Genomic DNA, 27,329 nt, shown 5'->3' with positions numbered 1-27,329 from the left:
ACATGTTTGGACTGGACTGAGGATTCTTCTTCTTAGTGTTCAGTCAGATTCTCCCTGTCAGTAGTGCAGAAATAGTGGAAAAGGAAGGCTTGCTCTTCACCTCAAGAGGTTGTCTTTCTTTGTAGCAGGGTTACAAAGCTTTCAAAGTCCTCAGTCACTGCAATGTAATTAGAGTCAGAGAAATATTTACCAGCATGTCTTTAATGTGCTTGTTCAGTTCCAGTCCTTAGCTCTGGGTAAATTCCCATCACTAGGTCTTGTGTAAGATCCTGTCAGTGCTCTCTGTCTCTTAAGCACAAACTCTGTGACAGAAAGTGCTTTCTCAGCTGGCTCTGGACACGTGGGAAGCGTTCCATCACCTTACAAAAGCTTTCTTTTGCTCAGAGTTATCTGATGAAAATTGCAATCAAAACAAACATTTTGTTTGGTGGGAGTCCTCCCCAAGGGGGAGGAGAGAGCTCTTTTCTGTCCAGCTCTGGGATTCATGCTGAGCCCTGTCAGCTCATAAATCAGCAGGAGCTGAGGGCTGTTGGCAGTTGGCACTCTCTGAATAGCATCCTTCATGCTCACAGGCCTTGAGTGCTGCCCAGATAGAGCCTTGCATCAGCACAACGTTGTGGCTCTATGTGGGATTCCACAAGCTAAGGGAGCAAGCTGGCACTCTGCTGTCAGTTCTGTAGGTGCTGGAAGAAGGGATTTCAGGAGTGCATACCAGAGCTGCTGGCTGATAGGGTGGCTGTGCTGCTCTGAGAGCACAAGCTGTGTTGCACAGCATCCTTGGCTAGGAAGCAGCTGCAGCAGCCAGCTCACTTGGGAGCTCTGCTGGAACTTCCCATGCCAAGAAGAGCTGCATCTTCCTTCTTGCTGCTTCATTCCTAAGGCTGTACTGTACCCCAGGGGTGGGAGCAGACACTGGACCCTGGGGATGGGAACAGACACTGTATCCCAGGCACCATCCCAACCTTCATCCTTCACCTCAAGCACTCCCACAGGCTGCATGGCAACAGCTCTGCTAAGCCTGAATGTTGCTTCCTCTCTCCCCCCTTTTCCTTGTTCATAGAGGTAAAATGCAATTCCTGCAGTCTCCTGGGGAGACTTCTGCTCCTGGTGGGTGTCATTGTTACAGGAGTGTGATCTGCAGTTAGTGTGCTGTAGTTATTTCTGGAAAATCCATTGCTTAAAGCAGTCCTGGTCTGAAAAGATCTTAGTGGCCCTGCTAGGTGCTCCCTCCTCTGCCACTCTAACTAAGAGCAGCACTCTGTGTCTGTCTGGAGAGGTTACTGCCCCTGGGTACTGCACTGCTTTGGTGTGCAGCAGTTTGTGCTGGCTGATGTCTGTCCATTATCCCTAGTCTGGCTTCCACACACACCTGTGAGAGGGAACATTTAAGGCTTGTTCTGGCCAAACAGAAGTATTGCACTGACAGCAAAATCATGAGACATCTGCCCTTAGGGTTGTCACCAGAGAAAATCTGCATCTGGCTGTGCCAGGTGGGTCTGTGTGGGTATCTGACAGGGAGCAGTGGGACCAATCACAAAGAAACTGAGGGAACCACAGGGTCTAGGATTTAGCTCTTGGATTGTGTTTTTGTAACCTGGCACACTTCAGTATTTCAGGTCTGATGTGATTTTCTCTGTCTTCCAGTTGAGTTTTTGTCCTGAGCTGAACTATTTTCATTCTCTTGGCCTCTTTTGTCGTTGGCTGCTTGGCTACAAGGAGCATTCCCAGGATGTCACAGGAGGTGGCAGTGCTTGCCTTGGAACTGCTCATTTTAGCCCCTTCTGGACATTGGCTTCTCTGGCGTTACCTTTTGCGGGGGGACTGCCCATGCACAAGGGCTCAGCATAGGAGCTGGTAGCATCACTCTGCCATCAAAGTCCTGACTCCAGCTGCAGGTCTGAGGCCCTGGCAGTGTGGCTGCCATCCCAAAGCTGTGGGAGCTGCAGAAGCCAGGAGAGCCATGAGCTCCACTAACGCAGGAGGCCTGTGCTCAGCTCACTGTGGGAACACTTAGCTTGCAGGGGCTGCTGTCCAACAGGACCTTCCTGACTGAACCTTACCTTGCAGAGAAGCAGCTGCTGCTCACAGATAACCCTCCCTAGCCATCTCCTGGAGCAGGAAGCAGTGAACCAGCTCTTCCTTGTTGGGGAGTGACATGAAGTGGATCTCTCCGCCCCAGACCCGAGAGGTACATTTGTTCTTACCTGTCCATGATGGTTCTGCTAGTTCTCACCGTGCCAGTCCAGGCTCCAGTTACCCTTCAGCCAGCAGCCAAGCCAGGCCTAATGCTTGCAGAGTGCTCTTGGGGTTTCCCAGAGCACTGTGCAAACATTGGGTGGTGCAGCAGATTGAGAAGAGCTGAAGGCAGGTGGCTGTTACAGCCCTGCTCAGCTCAGAACATTCCCAGGGAGGGTACAAGGAGATGGCTCATTGCTCAGGTGTGCTGGGAGCCCTCAGGACAGCCACCTGCTCTGGCACTGCATTAGTGATGCTGCACAGGATGGCCTCCTTCTGGAGGGTGAGCCATCTGGATTGGTGTAGGAGAACTAGCAGAGCCAATCTTTCCACAGACAAGGACAAATTTACCTTTCTGCTATTTCCCTCTATACCAATCCACATCTGGAATGCAGATTTGGAACATTTCTGCTCCTTGCTGTGAGGAGAGCTGTTGGGATGTACTTTTGTCTCTGAATCCACTGAGATGAGCAGGCAGTAAAGCACTGCAACGGGGTGCAGCTGAGTTATGGAATGATTCAGTGCTGCTTGTCTCTCATCTGTGTCTCTGTGCAAGGCAACAAGGTTCACTCCAGTGTGCACTTGGGAAGGTTGATTTCTCCAGTCAGCTCCCAAAGCTGCAGGTGTCAGTGTGGAGGTGACAGTGAAGGTGGAGTAGGACTTGACTGAGGAGCTGTAGCTGCATGTTCTGTGGGTGAAACTAAGCCAGCATATTTCAAGTTGTGTTCTCTGTCTGCCAGATGGTAGCAAAAAGCTTTGAGGCTGGTTGTGTGTAGATGGGACAGAGGAGAACATGCAAAGCAGGCTTCAGGAGCAGCAAGCTGACAGCCCTGCAGCAGCTTGGGTTTTCCCTTAATAGTTAAAACTAGTTTTAAGTTCTGCATGCCTGGCCTCCAAGATTTCTGCTGGTGGAGGGTGTCCCCTGTTAAGATGAGTTTGGCTTTTACTGCTGCTAGCCAGTGGCCAGCAGAATTCCAGTACTGTGACTTGCAGTCACCCAGGATTCATCCAGATTTCTTCCCTTGTGGCTCTCAGTCAGGATTCTGTGAAGCTGGAGGCTGTGCAGAGAGCTTGGTAAGTGGGAGACAGCTTAGAACAACAGCTGCCCACTGCAAGACAGGTCTGGAGGATCCCTTCAGCTGTCCCTGTGGTATCTCTGGATGCTCTCTGAACTAAGAATTCCTTTTTCTCAGAACACCTTAGGATTGCTATAGTGGTGTTCTAAAACACCCCAAAGCTGAATCCTCCCCTTCTTGGTAGGCCAAAGCTTAGTGTAGGCTGAGTGCCTTTTATTTTGTTAGCAGTGTAACTTCAGCTGAGTGACTTGTGAGGCTTTACCTTCTTCAGCACTGTGCATTTCTGGTGGTCTGCAGCACCAGCCTTGCCTGCCTGTTCCTGGTGCTCTGTTCAACAAAGTGTTCTTGAGACAGCAAACTGAGAGTCATTTGTACCTCCAGCTTCCCCAGGTCCTTAGCAGTTCAACAAGCGTAGCTTTGGTTACTGAGACAGGAGTCTGAGCCTCAGGACAGTGTGGGGCACCTCACTGTTCACCTCCCTCTGACAGCCTTGGAGAAGGTGCCTCTCAGCTCCTGTTCCTCCTGCTTGCTTGAGGGAGTGCTCCCTTGCAGGTGATGTGCAAGCCTGTTCCTCCGAGGGGATCTGAGCCAGGGGGTGACAGACCCCTTCCTAAGTCACAGGAGTAGATCCAAGGCAGACCTTGGGCATTTTTCAGGAGTGTTCCTAGTTGACAGAGTTGAGAGGTTTTGGTGTCTGTGGTACAGGGCTGGATTTCCAGGCCCACAATTAATCCTCTTGCAAGGGGAGTCACAGAGGAATAGCAGCATTCCCACTAAAATCAGGAGCCTGCAGCCAGCTGAAAGCCAGCAGAGCAAAGCTGGCCTGTGAGTGTGTGTGACTTGTGCTTGTGCTTCCCAGAGCATGGGGCTGTGTATCCTGCAGCCTGTGGGAGACAGAGTAAGGACTGGGGCTAGAGAGTAATGACAGCAGCTGGAGCCCCCCACTGCTGCCTCAGGCCAAAGCCAGGCTGATGTCTTGTCGTGGGTAGTGATGGGTTTGTCTCAGTCACTCACAACCCCCTGGTAGGACAAAAATAATTCTTGCCTGTGGTGAACTGGTGACTTTTCCCCCACTTTAAATGCCAGGCACCCATGGGGACCTGCTGGGGTGACATCTCGGAAGGAGTGCGAGTGGAGGTTCCAAACACTGACTGCAGCCTGCCCACCAAAGTCTTCTGGATAGCTGGGATTGTGAAACTAGCAGGTAAAGAGAGCTGAGTGGCAAGTCCTGGAAACAACCAAGGGACTGAAGGGAGCTGGTCACTTAGGCAGTGGGCACCTGGGCAGTGTGATGTTGTCAGAGCTGTGCACAGAGGCAATGTTGTAGCACTTCAGTGACAGCCGAGGGTGCCTCGGCCACATCACTGCTTCTGGGTCAAAGTGAAAATGCCGAGGTCACAGTGCCAAGATATGCAAAGCAGCTGCTGTGGGTAATCAGTGGTAACCTCCTCCCCAGAGCCTGCAAGGGGTTGTAGTTCAGGAATTTCAGTGGCAGTGTGACCTACCTGAGAGCACACAGACCTTTAGCTGAGTGCTCTGTGCTGTAACCACCTGCAAATGTGCCCTGAGAATAATGGCCTGTGGAAAGTGATGGTCTTGAAAGCCCAGTGGAACCTGCCTGCTGAAGAAATGGGCATCTGTGGGTTACAATCTTGTTTAATGTTTGTCTTTCTCCCCCTGGATTGCTTTCTTTCAGGCTACAATGCCCTGCTGAGATACGAAGGCTTTGAAAATGATTCAAGTCTTGACTTCTGGTGCAACGTTTGTGGGTCTGACATCCACCCAGTTGGTTGGTGTGCAACCAGTGGCAAGCCCCTGGTCCCTCCTCGAAGTATGTAACTGGTGGCCTTGCTGATTGCTATCAAAGTCTGTCTGTATTGAACTGCATCTGATCCTGGCCCAGAGAGCAAAGTGGTTTTTACCATAGCAACTCTGTCAGCAGTTAGGAGTAAATCCTTTTAGCTTTTGGAAGGATAAGGACTTGACTGATGCTGAAAGTGCTTTTGGAGTAGCCCAGCTGATGTAGCTGTGAGGCGAGGTGGAGGCAGGTGGCTGGTCAGTGCTGTGGACATGCACTGCTTTGGTTAGTAGCTTGTCAGTGCCCTCTGCCCTGGCAAACCCCTGGCCTTAGCCCCGGGTAGCATTCATTCTCTAAAGAGCTTTTTGTCATTGTTGTCATCCAGGATTTTTAGCAGTCACCTGGGATCTCTTCTTTACGTGTTCCAGACTCTCATACTGTCTCTAATGGACACAATTACAAATCAGAGGCTGATTTTTTCCCCTTCATTTGCAACAGCCATCCAACACAAATACACAAACTGGAAAGCTTTTCTAGTGAAACGACTCACTGGTGCCAAAACACTTCCTCCTGACTTTTCCCAGAAGGTAAGGCTGATGCAATGTCAATCATATTCTTTACAGCAGGTTGCAGCAGTGTGCAGGGCTGAAGTACCTTGCAGTGGCACATTAGCTCCTCCTGCCCTGGCCGTGGTACCGTGGTTTCTCCTCCAAAATCGTTTCTCTTGGAGTCTCTTCTCCATGGCTGTCCATGTTTGCCAGTGTCTGTGACAGACTCTTTCCTCCAGCAGGGAGGCATTTTCTTTACATCTAGCTAATCTGTGTTAATTCTGAAGCACCCCAATAAGCTGCCCTGTGGTGTGAAAGAAAAACGAAATCTGATTCTCCTACTGCGGGAAAGGTTTTTGTCGTGCTCTAGTTCAGGACACTGACACAGAGGTGTTACTGTAGCACAAACACAGGCACAGCAAAGAGGGAGTGTTGCTGTTGTGCATTCCTGCTGCACTAGGTGCTTGTGCTGGGTTTGAGCCTTGTCTTGGTGGCAGCTGCCCCTGCAGTGTGCTGCGAGTGTGCTTCCAGCTGCTGTGCCACGGTACCTGGCTTCCAGCAGGAACCTGAGGCTTGCTTATTGGCTTGCCCTGCAGCCAGGGGTAGAGAAACAACTGACAACAGAGTTTCTGCAATCAGTCACTTCCGTCTACAAATCTAGCTCAGATGGGAGCCAAATTAAACAACCTGGCAAGACCTCAGCTCTTTGGGGAGTTCCTAGTGGGAATGTCAAGTGAGAGGCAGTGGTGGTTGAACAGTGTGCTGTCACCAGGCAGAGGCACAGCTCTTCCCATTCTCTTCCTTTCTTTTGGGGATGTTATGAAGAAATGGTTGTGAGTAGCCAGCTTTAATTGTCTTGAAGGTGGTTTTTTCCCCATGCTTTTTATGATAAGCTGTTGTCATCCTGTTCCTCAAGTGCTGTGTTTTGAATGAATGGCAAAGAACAAACCAATCTTGGTGGGGTTTTGGCTGAAGTTGTTTCTCGAGGTAACTTTATCCAACTGAAGAAATGTTCATTAAGTCTATGGGAAGCTCCTGTGAGCTCTGTGAGACTTGTGAGGGGCTCTGCTTGATGCAATTAGAGCATCAGTTTGCCCAGGGAGGTGGTGGAAGCCTCATCCCTGGAGGTTTTTAAAGGCAAGCTGGATGTGGCTCTCAGCAACCTGATCTAGTGTGAGGTGCTCCTGCCCATGGCAGGGAGGTTGGAACTGGATGATCCTTGAGGGCTCTTCCAACCCTGACAATTCTGTGGTTCTAAAGCACTGCAGGACCCCTTCTGCATGGTTCTCTGGACCCCTTCACTCTCCCCTGCTGTGCTTTGCAGGTTGGTTAGGCAGAGCCTGAGTTCAGAGCGCAGTGAGCTGCATTACAGCAGCCGGCAGGTGCCCGAGGGAGGGCAGCGAGTGCTCACAGGAGGCTTTCCCCTGTCGCTTCAAGGTGTCTGAGAGCATGCAGTACCCCTTCAAGACGTCCATGAGGGTGGAGGTGGTGGACAAGACGCACCTGTGCCGCACCAGGGTGGCCGTGGTGGACAGCGTGATCGGGGGCCGGCTGCGGCTGGTATACGAGGAAAGCGAGGACAAGAGCGACGACTTCTGGTGCCACATGTACAGCCCTCTGATCCACCACGTCGGCTGGTCCCGCGCCATCGGGCACCGCTTCAAGCGCGCCGGTGAGCCGCGGCCTGCAGGGGGCGCTGCGCCGGCCCGGGGGGCAGCCCTGCGGGCCCGGGGGGCAGCCGATGAACTGAGCTGTAGGACGCATGGAGAGGAGCTCGGGCTTGAGACGGTTCTCCAGCAGTAGGACGAGGGGCAGTGGTTTGGAACTGGGCAGTGTGGGTTTAGGTTGGACATCAGGAGGAAGTTCTGCACCGTGAGGCTGAGGAGAGACTGGAACAGGCTGCCCAGGGAGGTAGTGAGGAGGTGCAGGCATTCAGGATCAGACTGGGTGTGTCTCTGGGCAGCATGCTGTAGTTGGAGGTGTCCCTGCTGCCTGCAGGGAGGTTGGACCAGCTGCCCTATGAGGGTCCCTTTCAACCAATGCAATCTGTGACTCAGTTATACCAATTCTGCAGCATCCAGTTTGCTACCAGTGCAATTTGTGTATTTTGCAGCAGTGGAGAAGCTAAAATCAATTCTAGATTAATCTGCAGTGTGTCAGTACTTGGAAAGAATCACTGATGAGCAGAGGCTAACAAGCTGCCTAAGCAGGAAAACCTTGAGCTGCAACACCCAAGTATGGCACTTCTCCTGCTGGTGCCTGGAGTGGCACAGCCCTGCTGCACCAGCTCCTCATTTCTCCCTGTCAGTCTCTTGCACAGTACAGCAGGGACCAGTGGAGTCTGCACTTTATGTCTAACTTGCAAGCTGAGTATTTTTGTAGTACCAGATTTCCTCCTTTCAGGGGGCATTGGGAGATGGGCAGAGAAGGTGAAGTGGCAGAGGTATGTCAGGCAGAAGTCAATGAGGAGAAGGGATAGGTAGTGCCCTCCAGTTGTGTGTGGTGGTCTTGGGCTTCCCACAGTTCTGCTTGCAGTGGCTGTTCTGTTGCACCTGTGAGTAACTTGTGCCATGATCCCTTGCAGACCTGACAAAGAAACAGGATGGACATTTTGATGCTCCCCCCCACTTGTTTCTGAAGGTGAGTGTGCTGGCAGCAGCAGTTGTGGTCTCCGTTTCTGGTGTGTGGAAACTGTGCTAAGCCCAGCACAAGCATTTTACTTTTCCTACTGAAGCACTTAGCTGATTTGGCCTCCCTGGCACAAGCAGAGCTGACAGGTGCTCTGGTCTGGTGCTCTGGCAGTGTGGGGCTGTTTTCCTCCAGGCTTGTTAGAGTCTGAGCTCCTGGTGCTGTTCTGTAGGTAAAAGAGGTCGACTCAGCTGGAGAGTGGTTTAAAGAAGGAATGAAGTTGGAAGCTATAGACCCCTTAAACCTTTCAGCAATATGTGTGGCAACCATTAGAAAGGTAAGAAAACAAACCTATGTCTGGGAAGATAGCTGGGAATCCTCCTGTCCCCCCCCCTTTATGCAGGCTCAGAACCAAACTAAAGGCCAGGGAGAGCTGTTGGGGAGCATTAACTGCTCACATCTGTGGGCAGCAGTGTACTCAGGTCAGGTTTTGTTCAGGCTTCAGTCTCTGGAAATTCAGCCCTGCTTTTAATTGGGATATAATATGTTGGTAGATTAATTTGTGCTAATTACACAGCTATTCAGAGGCTGTTCAGAGCTTCTCTTGCTTCCTTGCAGAAGCCTGTGAAGAGATTTTAAGGCTGTGCTTCTTTCCTGGCTTGGCTGGAAGGGAGCCCATCCGTGTAAAACCCCTTTTAACAGAGGAAGAAAATGTGCAGAGGAGCTTAGGGGAATTGCTCACCCTGGCAGTGAGCAGGTTGGTGATGAGTTTGAGTCTCCTCTTACTCATGATGTGCAGAATGTCCCTGCAAGCCAAAGAGCAGCCTGAACATAGAGCTGTAGAAGTGGAGCTGGTGTTCATGAGAACTCAAGCAGGGCTCAGAGGCAGGAACTTCTCATCTCCTGACTGCAGCCTGCAAGGGGCTGTGTGCCAGCAGTGCACACCTGGAGAGAGCTGTGATCTGGGACTTGTTGTGATAACTGAATGTCCTTTCTCTGTGCTTCCATTGTTGTTGAGTCACTGTCACTTTCCAACCTGGCATGCTTTCTCTCTAGCCTCCTCACCCAGCTGAAGGTACTTAATGTCCAATTTTGTTTTTCTTTACAAAGGTTTTAGCAGATGGCTATCTTATGATTGGGATTGATGGCTCAGAAGCAGCAGATGGGTCTGATTGGTTTTGTTACCATGCCACTTCCCCTTCTATTTTCCCTGTTGGTTTCTGTGAAATTAACATGATTGAACTAACTCCACCCAGAGGTACATAAAGCATTCTGACCACCTTTTGCTTTCAGTATTTTCAGTGATATTGTATGTGCCATGTGCTTTGTTTCTTAGCTCAGGCTGCAAAAGTCATCTTTTTAGCACTTGAGTCCCAAGTCTGAAGCAAAGACAGCAGCATAACTTCAAAATAATCTAAACCACAACAAATTCTCACTTTAAAAAGTCAAATGGACCATCTGAGTGATTCTCTGGCTAAAGCTTGCTTTTGCTGTGAGAACTGAGGATAGGCACCAAGCTGGGATGTGTGGGAGCTGCGGTAGTCGCCCAAAGGCCGGCTGAGAGGGTGGCATTGCCACCTAAAGGGTCAACAAACACTGTTGAAGGGGCTCAGGCTGGGCTAGGTCACAGCAGTGCCAGCTGATTTTGTGAGGAATGTGCACAGAGAGCAGGAGCTTTGCCCTGGGGGCTGCTCAGGCCTTGTGAGGAGAAGCCCCTGAGCTGCAGCAGCCTGTGCTGCCTTCACCTTCCCACAGCACACTGCTGGGCTGCAGCCAGCTGTGTCCCGGTGGCCAACCAGGGCTTGCTATGGATTTTCCTCCACTCTCATTCTTGCAGGCTTCTGTTTGTATTTATTGAACTGTTTTCTTGTGTGAGAACCACAAAGGCAGTGTTATGCCACATGAAGAAAACCATTTCCTACCACTGCCACTGTTGCACACTAATGAGCCTGCAGGCAGTGCAGCTGGGCAGGCTCAGTGGTGTCTGCAGTCAGTTCATGTAGTCCATTTATTGCCTAGAAACTCATGAGCATGATCAGCCCTCAAAGGTGCAGTGCAAGAGTGCTTGCAATGGGAAGGGTTTTGTGGGAGGAAGCAGCATACAGATGAGTGTACAGCAGTCCACTGCCCATGGGAATGTGGAAGTGGTGAGACAGAATGGGGAAAACCTCCCTGCTGGGAGGAAACTTTTCCTTTTGGCTCTTCAGAGATCACTTCCACAGCAGCGTGTGAGTTCTGGGAACACACTGGTGATGCTCTGTGTTCCTTTGACACTCTCACTCTCTGTGTGTTCTCCCCCTGATGGCAGTTCCTCCCTTGTATCATCACTCAGGTCACAAATGCCTCCTGCAGTGATCCAAAAGCCATTTGAGAGAGGAATTATCAGGAGTACCACACAGAGCATGATGTGCATTAACATATCCAATGGGATCAGAGCTCTTGGGGAGGGGGTAGAGGGGTGGGGGTTTACTTTCCAAACTGGGGGCTTCAAAGTGGGCACTTTCTTTGTTCTGCCTGCTGCAGCAGGGCCCAGGTATCTGCCCCATGTGTGCTGAGCTAACCAAGGGAGCTGGCTGCAGGTGCAGTGGTGTGGCAGAGCTGCTGTCTTCATGAGCTATTAGGTGTCCAGCCCCAGCTGTTGGTGCAGCTGTGATGTACCTGGCCTGAGCATTCTTCCAAAGTACACTGAGCCTTGTGGAGAGCTTTCAGCTGTTGTGAAGTCATTGGATTTTGTGTTCACATACCCATCCCTTCTCAACATCTTCACCTCTTGCTGAAGTCAGCAGAAGATGATGATGATGATGCTCTGATTGGAGATTGCCTTCTGGGCTGTGGTAGTCACCTGAGGCTGGCCCTGCAGTCCTGGCTCCTGGGAGTTCTCTAAGCCTGCTGAGATGAGATCCAGCAGTTCCCATAGCTCCCCAGCACTGTGGGCCACTACATGGACATCTTCTGAGCTGTTACTGCTCCAGCTAGAATTTGAGGCTTGCTGGTAAAGCAGCTGGAGAAGGTGCCCATAACAGTCCTGTGTGGTTTATGAATATTCAGTGGATGACCAACAGCTAAATACATTGGAGAGGACTTTTGCCTTTTCTATAATGGCTTTTGAAACTGAAAAAAGAAAAATGCCCTCATTTTCCATATTCTTGCTAATTTTAGCCTGATGAAACATCCCTGCTTGCTCCTACCACCTGGAGTGTTGCAGCAGTGGAGCTCTTCCCCACGGGACAGACACTGCTTGTACTCAATGCCATGATCTGTTCTGGGGTATTGTAGAGACAAAGGATCTGTGTGGGCAGAGCTTCAAGCATGAATGATTGATCTTGGCATGCAGTGGCTCTTGCTGTGTTGTCCAGAGCTTCATTCACCTCCCCTGGTGCAAGTGGGCAGTGTCCAGGTGGCTGGCTGCCCCCTTAGACCAAAGCTCAGGAAGTTTCTGATGTTAATGTTTTGCCCCTTTGTTCTCCTCTTGGCCATAGCTCAGTGCCAGGAGATTGTTGTTGTTAGCCTGAGGCCTGCAGTCCATGTATGAAAATGTTATTTAAACTTCACAGGTTATGCAAAACTCCCTTTTAAATGGTTTGACTACCTCAGGGAAACTGACTCCATAGCAGCGCCTGTCAAGCTCTTCAACAAGGTAAGGAACATGCAGGTGTTTGTTCCAGCTGGGGCTGGGCCTTCCTCTGCCTCTCTGCCTGCATGCCCCATGGGGTGAGCCATTTCTGCACTGAGAGAGGCTGGGGCTTGGCACAGGCTGCCCAGGGAGGGGGAGGTGTTCAGGAGAGGTGTGGCCATGGCCCTTTGAGATGTGGTTTAGTGGCCATGGTGACCTTAGGCTGACAGCTGGACTCAATCTTAGAGGTCTTTTCCAACCCAGACAGTTCAGTGATGTCATGAAACAGCTGTGCAGAGCTGGGAGAGCAGAGGCTGTCAGGAATGAGAACCATTGGAGTGCTTCTGAGGTGCCAAAGCTGCAGGGCTGCAGGAAGCTTCAGAAATGCTCTCTGGTGTCTGCCTGCCTCGCACTGACCCAAGCACTCTTTGCAACCTTCCTGATGAACACTTCCCCTCTGCTGGCTGCCTGCTGGCTGCTTCTGCAGGAGGTTCCCAACCACGGGTTCCACGTGGGGATGAAGCTGGAGGCCGTGGACCTGATGGAGCCGCGGCTGGTGTGTGTGGCCACGGTGACGCGGATCATCCACCGCCTGCTGCGCATCCACTTCGACGGCTGGGAGGAGGAGTACGACCAGTGGGTGGACTGTGAGTCCCCAGACCTCTACCCGGTGGGCTGGTGCCAGCTAACTGGGTACCAGCTGCAGCCTCCAGCACCACAGTGTGAGTCCTGCTCTGTGAGTCCTTGCTCACTGCTCGGTACTGGCTCCTGGGGCTGATTTTTCTCTCCATGCTCTCCGTGTTCAACTACCAGACCAAATTCTTGCCCATGCTCAGAAGGATGCAGTTCTGCTCTCTTCCACCTCGACTTCTGAAGCACTTCTGGGCGTTTCTGAGGCTGTTTAGCTATTGTAGTGCCAGAGGATGCTGGTTTGATCCAAGGAGAGCCTGGTGCTTGGCTGTTGGTTCTGGATGGGATCACTGAGAGCTGGCACTGCCAGCTGGAGCCGAGGGAGCTCAGCCTGTGCATTGCTGGTCTTGTGCAGGAGGGCTTCTGTGAGATGACCTCAGTGCACTGAGTCACTGCCAGACAAATCTATCTCCACTTCCAGCTGTGTTTGCAGAGCTGTTGGTTGTGCAGTGGCAGGGTTAGTAGCTGCTGTTGGCAGTTCAGTGGGAGGCTTTCCCCAGGAGAGGTGCTCTGCCTTCATCCACTCACTGAGGGGGAATCCTCTGGCTGTGCAGCTGCTCTGACACATCCTGAAGGCTTTCTTCAAAGGACTAAGCTTCAGGTTTGAATCCTGATTTGATTTTGTTTGCTTTTGCAGCCTCAAGAGACAGCCAATCAAGTTCATCCAAACAGAAGAAAAAAGCTAAATCACAGCAGTACAAAGGACACAAGAAAAGTGGGTGACAAAGTGGTGCTTGCACTTGTCCTGTTGGTTTGAGTTTGTGGCCTCTTCCTAAGCCCCATTTCTAGTTGGAGATGTGACAGACCCTGGAGAGGAAATTCCCCTTACCTAGTGCCATAAGGAGAAGATTGGTTCTGGTGGAGTTTGTTCTGCTCACTGCCCTGAAGGGCACAGAGCTGTGGAAACAAGCAGGATCCTCTGCTGGGTTCTTCTGTTAACTCAGTGCTAAGAAATCCATTTCATCATCCAAAGGGGATGAGGGAACAAGGTCAGGAAAAGTTAGAGCTGGCTGCCTCCAATGTGCTTATTTGTCATAGATGGTGGCAGCATAAGTGCTGAGGCACAGGAAATGCTGGTAAGGAACTGCCTTCTGGAGCCTTTCATTGTTTGGCACTCCCAAATAAACAGAGCCTTGGAGAAGGGTTCAGTCAGAGCTAGGCAGTGCAGGTCTCCCATGGTAAGGTCACCACAGCTTAGTTACAGGAACCTCTGTGCATGTCTTCTCCTGGAGTCTTTTCAGCACAGAGGGATCTTGGCTCCCTGTGTTCCCACAGCACACTCCAAATGCCTTGGAGTCATTCTCCTGCTGTCAGGGTGCAGATCCCTAACATGGTGCTTCACCTCCTGGCTGGCTCTGTTGAGAAGCCAGCAGCAGAACTGAGCAGAGTGAGCTCTGCTGTGATGGGGTCAGGTCAAGGGGAGACAGTCAGGCTCCCTGTGCCACACAAACTCCTCCAGCAGCAGAACCAGCAGGGAGCACTGGCTGGTGGCAGCTTCCTAAGCGCTGCACCCAGTCCTGGTGGGTTCTTAGCAGCAGAGCCAGCTGGGGTCAGTCTCTTCTGGAACAAGCGATAGGACAAGAGGAAATAGCCTTCCCCAGAAGGGTTCTCAAGGCTGTCCAGGGTAGTGGTGGAGTCCCTGCTTGGGATTTTGCAGCTCTTCAATGTTGATCTTTCCCTTCCAGTGACGTCCCTGCAGCTGAAGGAGGAGTTGCTGGACGGGGAGGAGTATGGCTTCCTCCAGGGAGCATCCGACCAGGAGAGCAACGGCTCTGCCAGTTACTACATCAAGCAGGAGCCCTGAGGCAGCAGGGAGGAGCAGGGGCAGAGTGTTGGTGATGGGAGCAGAGCCTCTCTCCAGGACTGGCTGGCTCTGTCTGTCGTCCCCCCTCCCCCAGACAGGGCAGTTGTGCTGCTGTCCCTGGGGCACTCTGCTGACTGCAGCCAGGGCAGGCTCGGTTCAGACTTTTTATGGAAGGGGAGGGGAAACAATTTTAGTGAAAAAACAAAAAACACAAAAAAAAAAGAAAGAAAAAGAAAAAGATTTTTTTCAATTTATTACAGACAAAAAAAAAAAAAAGGACACTTTTGTGTTGTATTTGAAGCTTTTGAAAGAATTTTGTAATATTTTCCAGTTCAGATTTATTGTGCATTGTTAACTAGAACTGAAATTCTAATTTTTTGGTAAGATTAAAGTTTAATCCGCATGGTGGTGGGAAGCGGCTGGAGGGAAGGCAGGGCTGCAACTCCAAGTGAACCTTTTTGGGTACAAGTTGGGAGACTTCTAGACTCTTGTCAGCTGCACTGGTCACGTCTCTTGGGGTGGTTTTGGTTTTTTTTTATTGGCAGAAGAAGGCTTTCAAGCCCTAATTTGCAGGCAGCAGTTGTTTGTGGCAGGTAGTCCTGGACCAGCTACTCAGTGAGTAGCCCCAGTAGGCAGTGGAGCCATCGCCTGGGGAACGTTGGGACTTCGGGAGATGTCCTTGAGGTGTTCTTTAGTTTCAACTCTTTTGGGTTTATAGACGATTTTAATTAATTAATTTTTTTTTAAAAGGTTCCTTAGGGTCTGATTCAGTGCCCATCAACATCAGTAGCCTTGTATCAATTGACCACAGCAGGCAGTGGACTGGGACTGTAAAGCTCTTGTCTGTACATCCATGTCCGTAGTCTTGGAGCACTTCAGCAGATGTTTACAGAGCCCTCTGCCAAACTGGAACTTCAGATACATCCTCCTTTGGAGTGTCTCAGCTATGGGTTTTGACTGAAGAGGAAGCTTAGACAGTAACTCAAGCCCTGGGAGTGGGAGGAGCTTCTTAGTGTTGTTCTGATTGATTTTTGTTCCGTTTGTAAGGACCCAGCTGTTCCCTTCCCATCTGAATGACTTACTTGTGAAGGTTCAGAGCTGATGTTCCATGGTTGCAGGTGAGCCAAAAGGAGCCATAGATGGAGGGTTAACACTGAGTTCAGTTCTGCACAGCTGCAGTGGTGCCACGTGTGGAGGCTGAGACTCAAACCAGCCTGTAAGTCACACACTAGAGGATTCCTGAACCAGATTTGCTCCTTGGCCTGGAATCCTTCAAGTCTCAGCAGCCCATTAGCACCTGCTTCACTGTCCAGATTTTGGAAGGCCAGGTTGTGTGGAAGGGTGCAGTGACTGCCAGGGAAGTGGGAAAGATTTGGTGTCAGCTCATAGCCACCTGGATGTTCTCTTTCTAAACTTGAGATCTCTGTAGGTGTGTGAATGGTCTGAGCTGTGGAATCGCTCAGCAGAGGGTGAAGCAGCCCTGCAGAGCTGTGACTGGAACAACTGCACCAAGAGCTTCAGCTTTTCCCAGTGAGGTTCATTTACTAAACTCTCAGGAATTCACCACATGTGTTCTAGAAGTGTTTCTGGGGTCAGCAGGTCCCCTGCAGAGCAGTACAATGAGCAGTGACTCCTGACCGTCAGTTAGGGCTTCATCACAGCTGTGACCTTCTGTGTTCCTGCAGCCTAAGACATACTTTAAGGACACCACCCCCAGGGCCCCAGGAGACCTTTTTTGTACATTGTCTGAGCTTCAAACAGTGCATAGAAAGTTGAAAACCAGCAACTTGAGTCTTTTCTAACTCCTGCTCTACCTTTGGGTACATGGTGTGGGTGATATGCACAGGTTTACCTCATTCTATGCAAGAGGGGTTCGTTGTGTAAGGTTTTGTATTTGCTACTGGAAGTCAGCAGTGTCCTGTGTAGTGTAGGAATGTCTGCAACTCTCTTCTCCCTTACTGCTCAAGTTCCTTAGACAGTGGCCCCTTGTTAACAAAAGCTTCTGGTTCTCAGACTGTAAGGATCTGTAACTTCAGGTGGCAAAGACATTGTAGCTCTCTGGAATAGCCATAAAAAGGACTCTGTCAGGCTTGGGAGACTTCAGATACTTCCTCTGGGATTCTGACCCACCCATGATGTTTCTTTTGAACAGCCTGGATTGGAGAAGTAGGAGTAGAGGCCATTGCAATGGCACTTTGAGCCTTGAGTATTCTTTGTTCTCTGTTCTCAACCTGCTGAAAATTGCAGCTCTGGAAGCTTTGGCTGGGTTTGGTAAGTACCTCTCCTTGGTTTGTTCTTAATGCAGCCACTTGCAGGTTGTACCAGGCAGCTGGAGCAGGGCTGGCACAAGTTTGCTCTCCTCTCTCCTCCACAGCCCTGGCTCCAGCAGGGAAGCTGTTGTATTGAGTTGTGTTCTGTGATGTGGAGGCTGGGGCTGGTAACCAGCACATCTCTGAGCCCTCCTCCCTGCAGTCTGAGTTAGTCTTGTGGTGTCAGGAGGGGCAGATGGGCTCTGAACTCCTCCCTTTCTCCAGTGCAGGGAGATCTGTTTGAGGTCTGTCAGTCCTGGATGTTGTCAAAGCAGCTCTTTCACTCATGAAACACTAAGCTGTGTCAGGTGCCACTGGCACACACCTGCCTCTGAATCCAGAACCCCTGAAGTGTCTGCCAAGGGCAGGGGCCATGCCGGTGCAAAGCACAGCAGCAGCCTGGGGATGGCTCCTGCTCAGGAGAGGCTGCAGGAACACCTGAGCCACACCAGCAGGCACTGCCAGTGGTCTCCAGAGCAGGCAGGCTGCTGGCTGTGGTACCCACAGGGTGGGCTCCCGTGTGCTTGGCACAGCTCTAGAGAGCTTCATCTTCACTCCAAACTCTGTGACTTGGCTAGAGAGCAGCAAAGTGTTTGTTGGACACCTGAAACCTCCCCCGGGGCCAGGCTCCCTGCAGCAGTGGCACAGCAGGTTTGTAGCTGCGGGGAGCGCGGGTTCTGCACCCTGCTTACTGCTCAGAGCCCTTCCCTGGCCTCGGGCTTTTAACTACAACCCTTTAACCCTTTCCTTGCCGCCTGAGGGAAGCGACAGCAGTGACCAGTTCCTTGCCCTACGGCTACTAACACGGGTCTCAGTGTGTGTTTGTTTCTGTTGTCTGTGATGTGAATGCCCTCTCCCGTCGGTCTCTGTACCATGGTGCTAATACATTTGGTAACAATCCTCTACTGGGAAGGGATCTTGGAAAAACTGTGATTTCAATGAATTTTTTCTTCCTTTTGATTTTTCATATTTAAAAGAAAAAGCCACAGCCATTTATACAGAGGAGGCATCAGCTCTGGCCCCTGGGGAAGCGTGGGGGCGGGAATCAAGGTGAAACAAAACAAAACAAAACAAAAAGGGTTTTTACATCATTTCTGTCTGTATTTGATAGAGATCAGCATCTGTACAAATGGAGTCTTTTATTTTCTTGGTAATTGGTGTGCTGGGTGAGAGAGCGGTCAGAGCTCTCTCATGCAATGTACATAACCAAGTGCAAAATGCTTTTGGAGAAATTAATGTTCCTTTCCTTTTTACGAGACTGCAGATTTTCAGCATGGATGTGGAAAGCATTAAAATTATAACTTTGTGTACAAGATGAAGATAATTCACTAAATCTGCCTTTTTTTACACAAAATAAAAATGAGAAAAAGTCTGTCTGAGCAGTGGGTGCTTTGGTTAGGTGCTCCTCTGCCTCTCACAGAGGCTCCAGATTTGCTAAAACAGATTAAAACTCCAATGTATAAACCCCAGGGGGAGGCAGCTGGGGCTGTTGGGCTGAGCATGACCACAGCAGGAGCTCTGAGCAGGACTTGGGTGGAAAGGAGCTTTAGGGAATCATGAAATCATTAAGGCCACCAAGCTGTGTACTGAAGTGACACAGCTCCAGCTTCTTGAACACCCCCAGGGATGGTGACAAAAGCTTTGAATACAAGGAGCCCCAATTCATGGGGCTGGCTGAGTCACCGCTGGTGCCCCCTCTTAGGGGTGCCTACCCCTACTGCCTGGTAACAGGGGAGGGGCTCTGCTGCTTGACAACCTCCTGCCTGCTGCCTTTGCCTCCACCACTCTTTCACTCCCTGATACTCCTCAACCTTTCCTAACTCTTGCAGCTCTGCCACGCACCTGAGCAGATCAGTTGAAGTGTTCTGAGCAAGCTCGGGGCTGTGTCAGTTGGTACTGGGCAGAGTTTTAGCATGGGGCAGGATACCTTCAGGTCTATGGGGGAAGGAGCTCAAGCTCAGCTCTCCCTCTGCAAGTGGCTCTGCAGCTGTAGCACTTCTGTGGTCTTCAAGGCAGCTCTGCCATGACCAGAAGTCCCCAACTGTTCATTCAGCTCTGCCTGCACATGGAGGTGTATCACAGAATTGCTTTGGTTGGAAGAGACCAGAGGTATTGTGTGAACTATGGCAGAAGGTGGACTGGGGATGATGCCTTCCCTCTGCACAGCTGCTCTACAGTGAAGGCACCACAACAGATCAGTTCACATCCATTTATTTAACAGAGCTGAAAGGACCCTGGGGAGGGCTTCTCCCAGGGCAGCAGCTGGAATGAGATGTGTGGAGAAGGCACAATTCCTTGTGGAGGCTCCTTTCACTCATAGATCCAGTCGTGTGCACAGGACTTGTAGTCAACCAGCTCTGCAGGCTTGAACCAGAGGCTGATCTCCTTCTGTGCACTCTCCACCGAGTCGCTGCCATGGATGATGTTCCTGTGGGGAGCAAAGGCCACACTGCTGCAGGGGCAGACACAAGCAGAAGCACCTACAACTGCAGACTCTGCCGCGTTTCCCCCCCACAGGGGCTGAGGAGGTCACTGCCACCAGCTGACCTTACATGGTGCCAGAGGAGCTGCATTTCAAAACAGCTCATCTCTGGACCAAACCATTTGCTTAAGCAGCACTTGGGGACTGTGACCTGCAAACAAAATGCTATCAGGCTTGGGGCTCTACCACCAGTTCTGACCCTCTAGAGTAAAACACCAACACTGAGGGACTTCATCACAAACTGAGCACAAACCTTCCTACTTGAATGCAGAAGTCACCGCGAATGGTGCCAGGCTTGGAGTCTGCAGGGTTCGTTTCCCCCAGCATGACTCTCCCAGTTTTAACCACATTGAGTCCTTCCCATACCTTAAAGAAAAAAAGACAAATCCTGTTAGGCTGTGCCTAGAAATTAAGGGTTAAGCTTGGCCAGGAACAGACTCTGAAAATAAGAGGGCTCCAGCACAGAGCTTTGTGCAGCCCAGATTCTCCTAGGCCTGGAGCAAAGTGTAGGGACTGGCATGTGAATGGAAAATTGTTAGGAAGAGGGCCTTAAGGTCACTCCAGTCAAGGAGATGCTTTACCAGGCCTTGGAGTCCACTGATGAATGAGGTTAACCTCATATCTCGTCTGCTGTGACAGCTGGGGGCACACCCAGCTGCTGCAGAAACAGGGGAGAGGCTACTCAGGCAAGTTAGTGGTTTGGAGGGGTGCAAAACAAGAATGACACAGAGAAGGGCTCCTGTGGGACAGCCCTGACCCAGCTCTGCTCATAAGATTCTTTGGCTCTCAGAAGTACTGCTTAATCCAGGCCAAGCATTTTTATCTGCACTCCACAGATGCACCCTTGATTTGAGTTTCATTTTGCCACTCACAACTGGGTAGTTAGAAGGAAAAAAAAAAAAAGGTTCTGTTAATCTGAGTATTTAAAATAACTTCCAGAGCAAGACAAACAGTCAGGAAAGTCTTGGGGTAAAATCAAGCCACTTACCATGGCCACAACAGGTCCAGAGTTCATGTATTTAACCAGCCCAGGGTAGAATGGTCGGTCCTTGAGGTCAATGTAATGTTGTTTGAGAAGGTCTTCAGAGGCCTTTGAAAGGATGGGACAAGAGATAGCACCTTCAAACCACCCTACCCCAAAGGCTGTCACTGTGCAGCGGGAGCATGGCCGACTGGACACAGCACTGCAGCAGCTGCTGGGAGCGTTCCGGGTTTCGGGGGAAGCTCCCAGCGCGCAGGGCACAGCAGCGCTGTGCGGTGCTCAGTGAGCTGCCACAGCTCCTTCCTTGCAGCAGCCATCCCCAGCAGCACGGGGGCACAGCTCGGCTGGGCGACATTACCGGGTAGAACCCTTCGGGCTGCACGGAGCCACCCGAGCCAACGCCTCCCTAGGGAACCGGCGAGGCCTGCGGCGCGACTCCGCGCTGCCAGCCACCGGGAAACCTCCGCGCCTGAGGCCCCCACGCTGCGCGAACGCCGCATGGGGAGGGGTCTGCAGATCTCTGGACCCGGGGGTGGCGGAAGCGAGTAGGCGCTGCCCGGGCGGGCACTTACATGCAGGAACTTCATGGCCACCAGTCTGAAGCCCTTCTGCTCGAAGCGCTTGATGATGTCCCCCACCAGCCCGCGCTGCACGCCGTCGGGCTTGATGGCGATGAAGGTGCGCTCGCAGTTGGCAGCCATCGCGCTGCGGGGCAGACACAGGCGCAGGGGTCAGGCTCGGCCGCCGCCCCCTCAAGGTCGGCGGGAGCCGGAGCCCGCCCCGCCATGGCGGCCGCGGCCCGCGCGGGCACACGTGGCGCGGGGCTCCCGCTCGGCGCCCCCGCCCCGGGCCCGGCGCCACCGGCGCGGCCGCGCCCAGCCCGCGGGACCCCGCTCCCGCCCCGCCGCCGCTCGCCGCGCCGAGCACCGCAGCCCGCAGCCGCCGCCGCGCCCGGGGCTGCATTGTTCCCTCCGCCGCGAAGAACCTGGCGCGGCCCCCGGCCTCCTCTCACGGAGCGAACCGGAGCGCAGCGGGCCCGGGCCTAGCCTCACCTCGCCGGAGTTGCCGCTGCCACCCGCACCGCAGCCGCCGAAGAGAAAGGAGGAGCAGGCAGGCGGCCGCCGGATCCGCCCTGCGCAGAGGAGGAGCTGCCGCTCGGCCTGCGGCGCTTGGGGGCGGGCCCCGCGGGGCTGGGGGCTCGCCGCGGCGCCCGCCCACCCACACCGGCCAGGGCGGGCCACGCCGCTGCTGCTGCTGGGCCCGGCGGCGGCTGCGCTCCTCAGGGCCCGGCAAGCGCGGGCCGGCTGTCCCTGGACCCCTCGGCGCTGGCAGCCGGCCCGGGGCAGCTGTCGGCCGGGCCGTGCCCAGCGGCACCTGTCGCCCTGGCTCCCTCGACAGCCGCCCGGGAGGGCTCTCACGGCCGGTCCGGGACAGCCGCGGCGCGCAGCCCTCAACGCAGGGGTTTTGCTTCATTCAGGCAACAGCAAGAGCTGTCTGGTTTGTTCCACCTCTTCAGGAGCCTGATACCTTCACGCAGCACCATAAGCTGAGCTCGGCATTCATTGCACAGCTTCCTGTGTGAAACGAACTCGCTGCAGGAAAGCAACCCAGGAGTTTGAACACCCAACTTCACACAACTCTTGTTTTTAATGGATTCGGCACTGCAGGTAAACAAGCACAGAACAGACCCCAACACCTTTCTTGTTCCCCCTCCAGTACAGTTTTCTCTGACAGCAGTAGACACCTCTGCTGGTGCTGACACTTAGCATTATTCTTTATTTCCTTACATCACTAAATCCATTTAAAAGCCAGAGCTTAAGTCACTTCTGAACCACCTTACCCCAGAGCAGCTTGCTTTGGAGCTGTCCAGGGAAGGGCAGAAACAAGGACCCAGCTGAATTCCCAGTTGCTCAGCAAACATCGCTGAGTTGCTGCTCTCTGCAGTGTCAGGACTGCAACAACCAAGTGGCTGAGGGTGGATCTCCCTCATCCATCCTCACATTAATCTTCTTTTCACATAAAAGGGCATTTCAGAAAGCCTGCCCTATTAATCCTTCCTTAAAATGCTAAATAAATCCTGTGGGGGGGAAAAAAAGCAAGCTGAAACAGTGTCAGTCTGGAGGAAGTGCTGGTTGGGCTGGAAGCTGTGCACAGGGGAACAATGAAGCTCTGCTGCAGCTATCTGGGGCTGGCAGCAGGCTCAGGCCCCCACACTTGGGCACACGGTCACAAACCACCAGTCATGCCCTCACCTTTGGACAGAATCAGCCTTGGACACTGGGCCACTTGCAGCTGTTTACCAAATATATTCTTACCTTTTTTTCCCTAGTTACCAAAATAACCTCTTTGACTACAGAGTGTTTCAGGAAACTATCTGCATTCTCTGCTCTGTGTTCAGTCTTCTCTCCCTCACCTCCAGAAGTGTGATTCCACCTCTAACCTGGCAGCTCTTCACCCAAGGCAGCAGCAGAGGCTGACTGCATTTAACATTCACACCAGAGCCATCTCAGCTTCCTGGGGCAGGTTTCTACCAGTGTGTAGGGAGGGCTTTGCCACAGCTAGAGCCTAGCAGCTGTCTACAGGCAGGAGATACCAGAAGGTACAGGGAAGCTTTAGTCATAGATCCATTCATGAGCACAGCTTCTGTAATCCACCAGTTCTTCAGGAGTGAACCACAAATTGATCTCTGTCTCAGCACTTTCTACAGAGTCACTTCCATGGATGATGTTCCTGGGAAAAGAAAAAGCAGACACAGAAGGCATACAAGCCTCAGAGTGAAAGCAAGGCTGGCTGCTCCTTTTGAGTGCTCTCCTTATGGAGAGAGGCTCTAAGCAGCTGTGCAGCAGTGATGGGCATGGAGCAGGCAGCCCCAGCTCTGCTCATGGTTCTGTCAGTGGGAGCCCACAGCTGGATTTCCATCTGCAGGTGGCATGGGCACAGCAAATGGCAGCTTCCTGCGCAAGGCAGGGAAGGATGGAGCACAGCTCCCATGTCCTGACATCTACTGTACCACAGCTCTGGGCACTGGCTGTCATTAGATGGCATCACTACCTTCCCACTTGAACACAGAAGTCCCCACGGATCGTGCCAGGCTTGGAGTCAAATGGATTTGTTTCCCCCAGCATCACTCTTCCAGTCTTCACCACGTTGAGACCCTCCCACACCTGGAAACAAAAAACCTGTTACTGGTCGATGAAGGAGTGAGCACTGACCACACCTTCCAGGGGGCACAGTGCATCCTGGCACCCATCACCACCCAAGCAGTTGCAAGAGCAGGTTTGAGCTCCAGTTTCTGCCGGCTCCTGGAAGTGTCTGCTGGAGTTCTCCCCTCTCCTCACCAGGGATACCAACATCACAGGATGTGACCAGCCCTGCTGAGCTGTCTGCTGGCTGAGGAGCTCTACCTGCAGCCAGCTGTTTGGTACAGATGCACTGCCAGGGGAAAGAGCAAATCCCTTCTACTGAAGGCAGAGAGGTTTGCAGTGACTATAGCTTGAAGCACAGCAAACACATTCCCAGCACCGCCTTCCAGCTTGCTTAGTGAATGGCACTGCATAGTGGGGGGTTGTGCAGCTCTACTGCTTCCCCAGATCACAGCTTTGGTTCCCCCATTACTCTCAGCATCCTGATTATGGGAAAAGTTGAAAGTCCAGGTTGTGACCAGCACATCTCCCTGTGACAATATTCCAGACTGGGACTTTAAGGCCTTTTAAAAGCAAGCTGGAGTTCAGTGAGGAAGAAACTCCTGCTGCAGCCAAAACAATGAATTCTTAGGTGAGAACTCACCATGGCCACAACCGGCCCCGAGTGCATGTACTGCACCAGGCCCTCATAGAAAGGCCGGTCCTGGAGGTCAATGTAGTGCTCTCTCAGCAGGTCTTCAGAGGCCTGCAACAAAAAACAACCCCAAAAATCTTACTGTGAGAACTTGAGAGCATGCTGCAACTGCACAGCTTGAGCACAGAGCTGTTCACCCTGGAACTTGCACACGCTTGGAAATTCAGCATTTCCAGGGCCTCCCTCGGAGCACTTCTGCTGGATGGGACTTTGAACCCCTGGCTCTCACCTGAGCTGACCTGAAGAGCTGCCTTTTGCCACGCTGCCAGCTGGTGCCAGCTGGGCTTCCTACCAGGTATTTAGAAATACCCGTTAGGTATAAGATGCACCCAAATGAATATTCCCTTCAGACTAAGGACATCAGGTTACTAAACTTAGCAGGCTTAGCATGTCTAAAGCAGTTAGCCAGAGCCAGAATTGGAACTTCTCCAGAAATGGCCAGAAACACTCCAAGGTTTATCAGAAGCTCAGGTTTAATTGTCTGGAGGCTGCAACCATGCTCACAGCACGCTGCTCTGGGGCTGCAGCATATAAGAAGTGCAAGGAAGGACAGCTCACCTGAATTAATTTCATGGCCACCAGCTTGAAGCCCTTCTGCTCAAAGCGCTTGATGATGTCCCCCACCAACCCCCGCTGCACGCCGTCGGGTTTGATGGCGATGAAGGTGCGCTCGGCAATCGAGGCCATGGTCTGCTGGGGAGCAAAGCCGTTACCGCGGAGCGGACAGCGCTGTCACCCTGTGTCACCTGCCGTGCCGGCTGCTGCTGCCACCGAAGCGGCTCCGCCTGAGCGCTGCTCGATCGCAGGCTCCGCAGCTGCTGCAGAGTTTGCAGCAGTGACTGTGCCAGAACCAGAACTGAGCCCCCGGCGAATGCTTCAATCGGAGAAGCTGAACAGGAGCAGGAGGTGAGCACTGCCCCGGGTGCGGCTCCAGGCGCCGCACGGGTGGCCGCTGCCGCAGTTCGGGGCAAAGCAGGCAGAACAGATCCCTGTGGATCGCTGCTGTCAGCAGCCGGCAGCGCCGCCCGGGCTCCGGCCGCGCTCCGCGGCGGTGTACAGGGACAGGGGGCTGCAGGTAGCGCACAGCCGCGAGAAGACGCCAGCGGAAGCCCGCCCGGGGCCGTTTCGGTGTGGCAGAGAAGCGCTTAACCGGGCCGGGGTCCCCTCCCGCCACCCCGTGTCCCGCCGAGCTGGGGTGATTCCCCGCCCAACAGCGCCCCGCTGCCCCTCACAGGCCCGCTTCGGGATCCCTGGCCCGCCCCGAGCCCCACTCTCGCCGCCCCGCCCGGGGAGCACCGAGCCGCCCGCTCCTCACCGTCCGTCTCACCTGCTACCGGCCCCCGCTGCTCTGCGACCCGGGCAGAGGCGGCCGGCCGAGCCTCGGCTTAGCCTGGGCCGCCCCCTCGGGGCGGGGGTTGCCATGGCGACGGCGGAGCCTCCGGGCCGGCAGGGGGCGCCCGGCCCCGCGGGGCGCTCTGCCGCTGCGCTGTGCTGCCGGTCCCGGTACGGACCCGATACCCGGCTCCGTCTGCCCGGTCCATCTGCCGCCGCCCCCCGGCCTGGCCTCGGGCGCCTTGCCTTTGCTAAGCGTTTCAGTCTTAGCTGCTGAAGCTCATTTTGTATTTAACAAGAATCTCATCATCATTCTGTACTGGTTCAGTCTCCTCCTTACCGGAGGCAATTTCCTTCTGTCTTTTCCTGGCTATACAGCTGTAGATCCGTTTGCCCTTGAACATTTTATTCCTTTAGAGAGCTAAGGATAACGCATTTCTCCAGATAATAACACATCTCCCCAGCTAACACATCTGTCCAACAACACATCTGCATGCCCAGGCTCCTGCATTCTCAGCGTCCCACTTTTGTTTCCCAAACCAGGATGAATTTCCCAAGGCTCTACTCCTTGACTCCTCCTGCAAGCAAAGCACCGTGGCTTTCCCTTTCCTCAGGGCAGGATTTGGCTGCTGTGTAACAGGGCCAAATCCAGCTGTTTGATGCCACGGGTTTCCTTACTTGGGATCCCTTTTTTCCACTACAATCCATCACACCCAATGTTCTGTGGGGAGAATCTGGATGGGATGCAAGCATCTCTTCAGCCACCCCCTGCACTAGTGTTCAGGGGGGGATCACACTGTGATGTGATTTCCCAGGGGCTCTGTCTCAGTAACCACAGAGCACTGCAGGCTGCTGTGAGCCCCCCTTGAAGTTATTACAGATGTGGAATCTCTGAGCTCTCTCCCAATGAGGTCAGTCCCCTACACTCTGCTGTTTCAATGCACATTTAAGACAGAAGGCTTCATGCTGTGATGCTGTAATCCCCACTAAGGCAAAATAACATTTAAAAATAGCAAAAACATCTCTAGAAACAGGATGTTTAGGAAAATGCTTAAAAGCAGGCACAGGAGAGCTATTTACAGCCCTGCTAAGGCTGGCATTTAATGATTAGGCTTAGGATACACCAGAAGGTGGGCAAGCCCTGTCTGCAGCTTTGCCACAGCTCTGTGATCTTTGCCAAGTCTTTTAACCTTATTAAATAAGGGTCACCTGTGTCACTTTGGGCACTAATCCACGGCCAGCAGAGCACCTTGTGCCTGATGGAGCCCATGACAAACCACAGCAGCCTGCTTCCTCTTTATTTTTACTGCATCAGAGCCTTTTCTGCTGGCTGAAAACTACCAGAATCACTAAGTTGTGCTGAAAATTGCAGAGCTACCTGAAGTGCACAGAAGCAGAGTCCAGACAAACAATTCCCTAAAAACAAGCTATCACGGGAAGAGGAAGTCAAGGTCTCCAAAGCCTTCAGTGAGTGAACCAAGGCTGACTACTGAGCCCAAACCATCTGCACATTCCTTAAACCCAGCAGAGTTTAAACCCAGTCCTGAGGCAAAAGCTTGACAGTAAATGTCTCCAACCTTCAGGAGAATTTGAATACAGCTCCCAGCTGGGCTGCTTTGGCCCCAGCCTGTGTCTGTACCACACAGAAACTGGTGGGGTTCTCATCAGGACTCACATTTGTGCTGTGCACTTCCTGCTCCTTAGAGCCAGGATCCTAAGGCTGAGATGTTTTGTTACTGGTTCGGTTACTGGTTACTTTGTTCCTCACCTAGCCAGGTACTGCTATCACTCCTCTGCTTTTGCCTCAATTTCTGTTGTGCTTCAAGATATCAAGCACCACAGAATTAAGCCTTTACAATGATTTCTTCCTCTGGCTAAAGCCCCAGTTAGGCTCTTCTCACCCCATACCTATTCCAGGGCTAACTTTCTTCCCTGGTAAACTGCAAATTGATTTCCTTCCAAAGAAACCTATTTCTAGGCTTTTCTTATTATCCA

At 52.5% G+C, this 27,329-nt stretch overlaps 3 protein-coding genes across 10 annotated transcripts in view; 1 reads left to right on the top strand and 2 right to left on the bottom strand.

The window, feature by feature from the left end:
• MBTD1 (mbt domain containing 1) overlaps window positions 1-18,090 on the top strand; it is a 28,494-nt gene extending 10,404 nt beyond the window's left edge. For all 6 annotated transcript variants that reach the window (XM_068150996.1, XM_068150992.1, XM_068150993.1 and 3 more), the window contains 11 exons: window positions 4,398-4,515; window positions 5,008-5,142; window positions 5,608-5,696; window positions 7,095-7,329; window positions 8,242-8,297; window positions 8,518-8,622; window positions 9,396-9,543; window positions 11,840-11,922; window positions 12,386-12,620; window positions 13,226-13,303; window positions 14,274-18,090. In XM_068150996.1, the coding sequence (XP_068007097.1) occupies window positions 4,398-4,515; window positions 5,008-5,142; window positions 5,608-5,696; window positions 7,095-7,329; window positions 8,242-8,297; window positions 8,518-8,622; window positions 9,396-9,543; window positions 11,840-11,922; window positions 12,386-12,620; window positions 13,226-13,303; window positions 14,274-14,392 (1,401 nt within the window). In that variant the 3' untranslated portion in view covers window positions 14,393-18,090. The remainder of the gene's footprint in view (window positions 1-4,397; window positions 4,516-5,007; window positions 5,143-5,607; window positions 5,697-7,094; window positions 7,330-8,241; window positions 8,298-8,517; window positions 8,623-9,395; window positions 9,544-11,839; window positions 11,923-12,385; window positions 12,621-13,225; window positions 13,304-14,273) is intronic.
• Window positions 18,091-18,896: 806 nt separating this feature from the next.
• On the bottom strand, window positions 18,897-21,325 carry LOC137447484 (nucleoside diphosphate kinase). Its single transcript, XM_068151002.1, has 5 exons — window positions 21,218-21,325; window positions 20,738-20,870; window positions 20,172-20,273; window positions 19,437-19,549; window positions 18,897-19,129 (listed from the first exon to the last, which is right to left on the bottom strand). Exons 2-5 carry the CDS (start codon window positions 20,864-20,866, stop codon window positions 19,012-19,014), a joined length of 462 nt encoding a protein of 153 aa, XP_068007103.1. The 5' UTR covers window positions 20,867-20,870; window positions 21,218-21,325; the 3' UTR covers window positions 18,897-19,011.
• A 468-nt stretch (window positions 21,326-21,793) lies between these two features.
• On the bottom strand, window positions 21,794-25,416 carry LOC137447483 (nucleoside diphosphate kinase A-like). Of its 3 annotated transcripts, none has more exons than XM_068150998.1 (5): window positions 25,318-25,416; window positions 24,561-24,692; window positions 23,952-24,053; window positions 23,217-23,329; window positions 21,794-22,895 (listed from the first exon to the last, which is right to left on the bottom strand). In XM_068150998.1, the coding sequence occupies exons 2-5, from the start codon at window positions 24,687-24,689 to the stop codon at window positions 22,778-22,780; spliced, it is 462 nt and encodes a 153-aa protein (XP_068007099.1). In that variant the 5' UTR covers window positions 24,690-24,692; window positions 25,318-25,416; the 3' UTR covers window positions 21,794-22,777. The 3 variants fall into 3 exon arrangements, with proteins under 3 accessions (XP_068007099.1, XP_068007100.1, XP_068007101.1); XM_068150999.1 differs by having other exon boundaries at window positions 25,330-25,416; XM_068151000.1 differs by having other exon boundaries at window positions 24,561-24,695; window positions 25,318-25,326.
• Between the last annotated feature and the right edge of the window lie 1,913 nt (window positions 25,417-27,329).

The sequence above is a fragment of the Melanerpes formicivorus genome, unplaced genomic scaffold (assembly GCF_026170545.1).
Source record: "Melanerpes formicivorus ecotype bairdi unplaced genomic scaffold, bMelFor1.0.p_v2 SCAF_21, whole genome shotgun sequence".
Lineage (NCBI taxonomy): Eukaryota > Metazoa > Chordata > Aves > Piciformes > Picidae > Melanerpes > Melanerpes formicivorus.
The sequence above is the reverse complement of the archived record's forward strand: the minus strand, read 5'-3'. Positions and strand labels throughout refer to the sequence as shown.

Bases quoted from the DNA above. Each gene is read 5' to 3' on its own strand.
- LOC137447484 (XM_068151002.1), bottom strand. From the start codon at position 20,866: ATGGCTGCCAACTGCGAGCGCACCTTCATCGCCATCAAGCCCGACGGC. The intron at 20,274-20,737 runs GTAAGTGCCCGC...ATCCTTTCAAAG, and splicing joins TGGCCATGAAGTTCCTGCAT to GCCTCTGAAGACCTTCTCAA. The intron at 19,130-19,436 runs GTTTGTGCTCAG...TGCTCCCCACAG, and splicing joins TTCTGCATTCAAGTAGGAAG to GAACATCATCCATGGCAGCG.
- LOC137447483 (XM_068150998.1), bottom strand. From the start codon at position 24,689: ATGGCCTCGATTGCCGAGCGCACCTTCATCGCCATCAAACCCGACGGC. The intron at 23,330-23,951 runs GTGAGTTCTCAC...TTTTGTTTCCAG, and splicing joins CGGGGCCGGTTGTGGCCATG to GTGTGGGAGGGTCTCAACGT. The intron at 22,896-23,216 runs GTAGTGATGCCA...TTCTTTTCCCAG, and splicing joins TTCTGTGTTCAAGTGGGAAG to GAACATCATCCATGGAAGTG.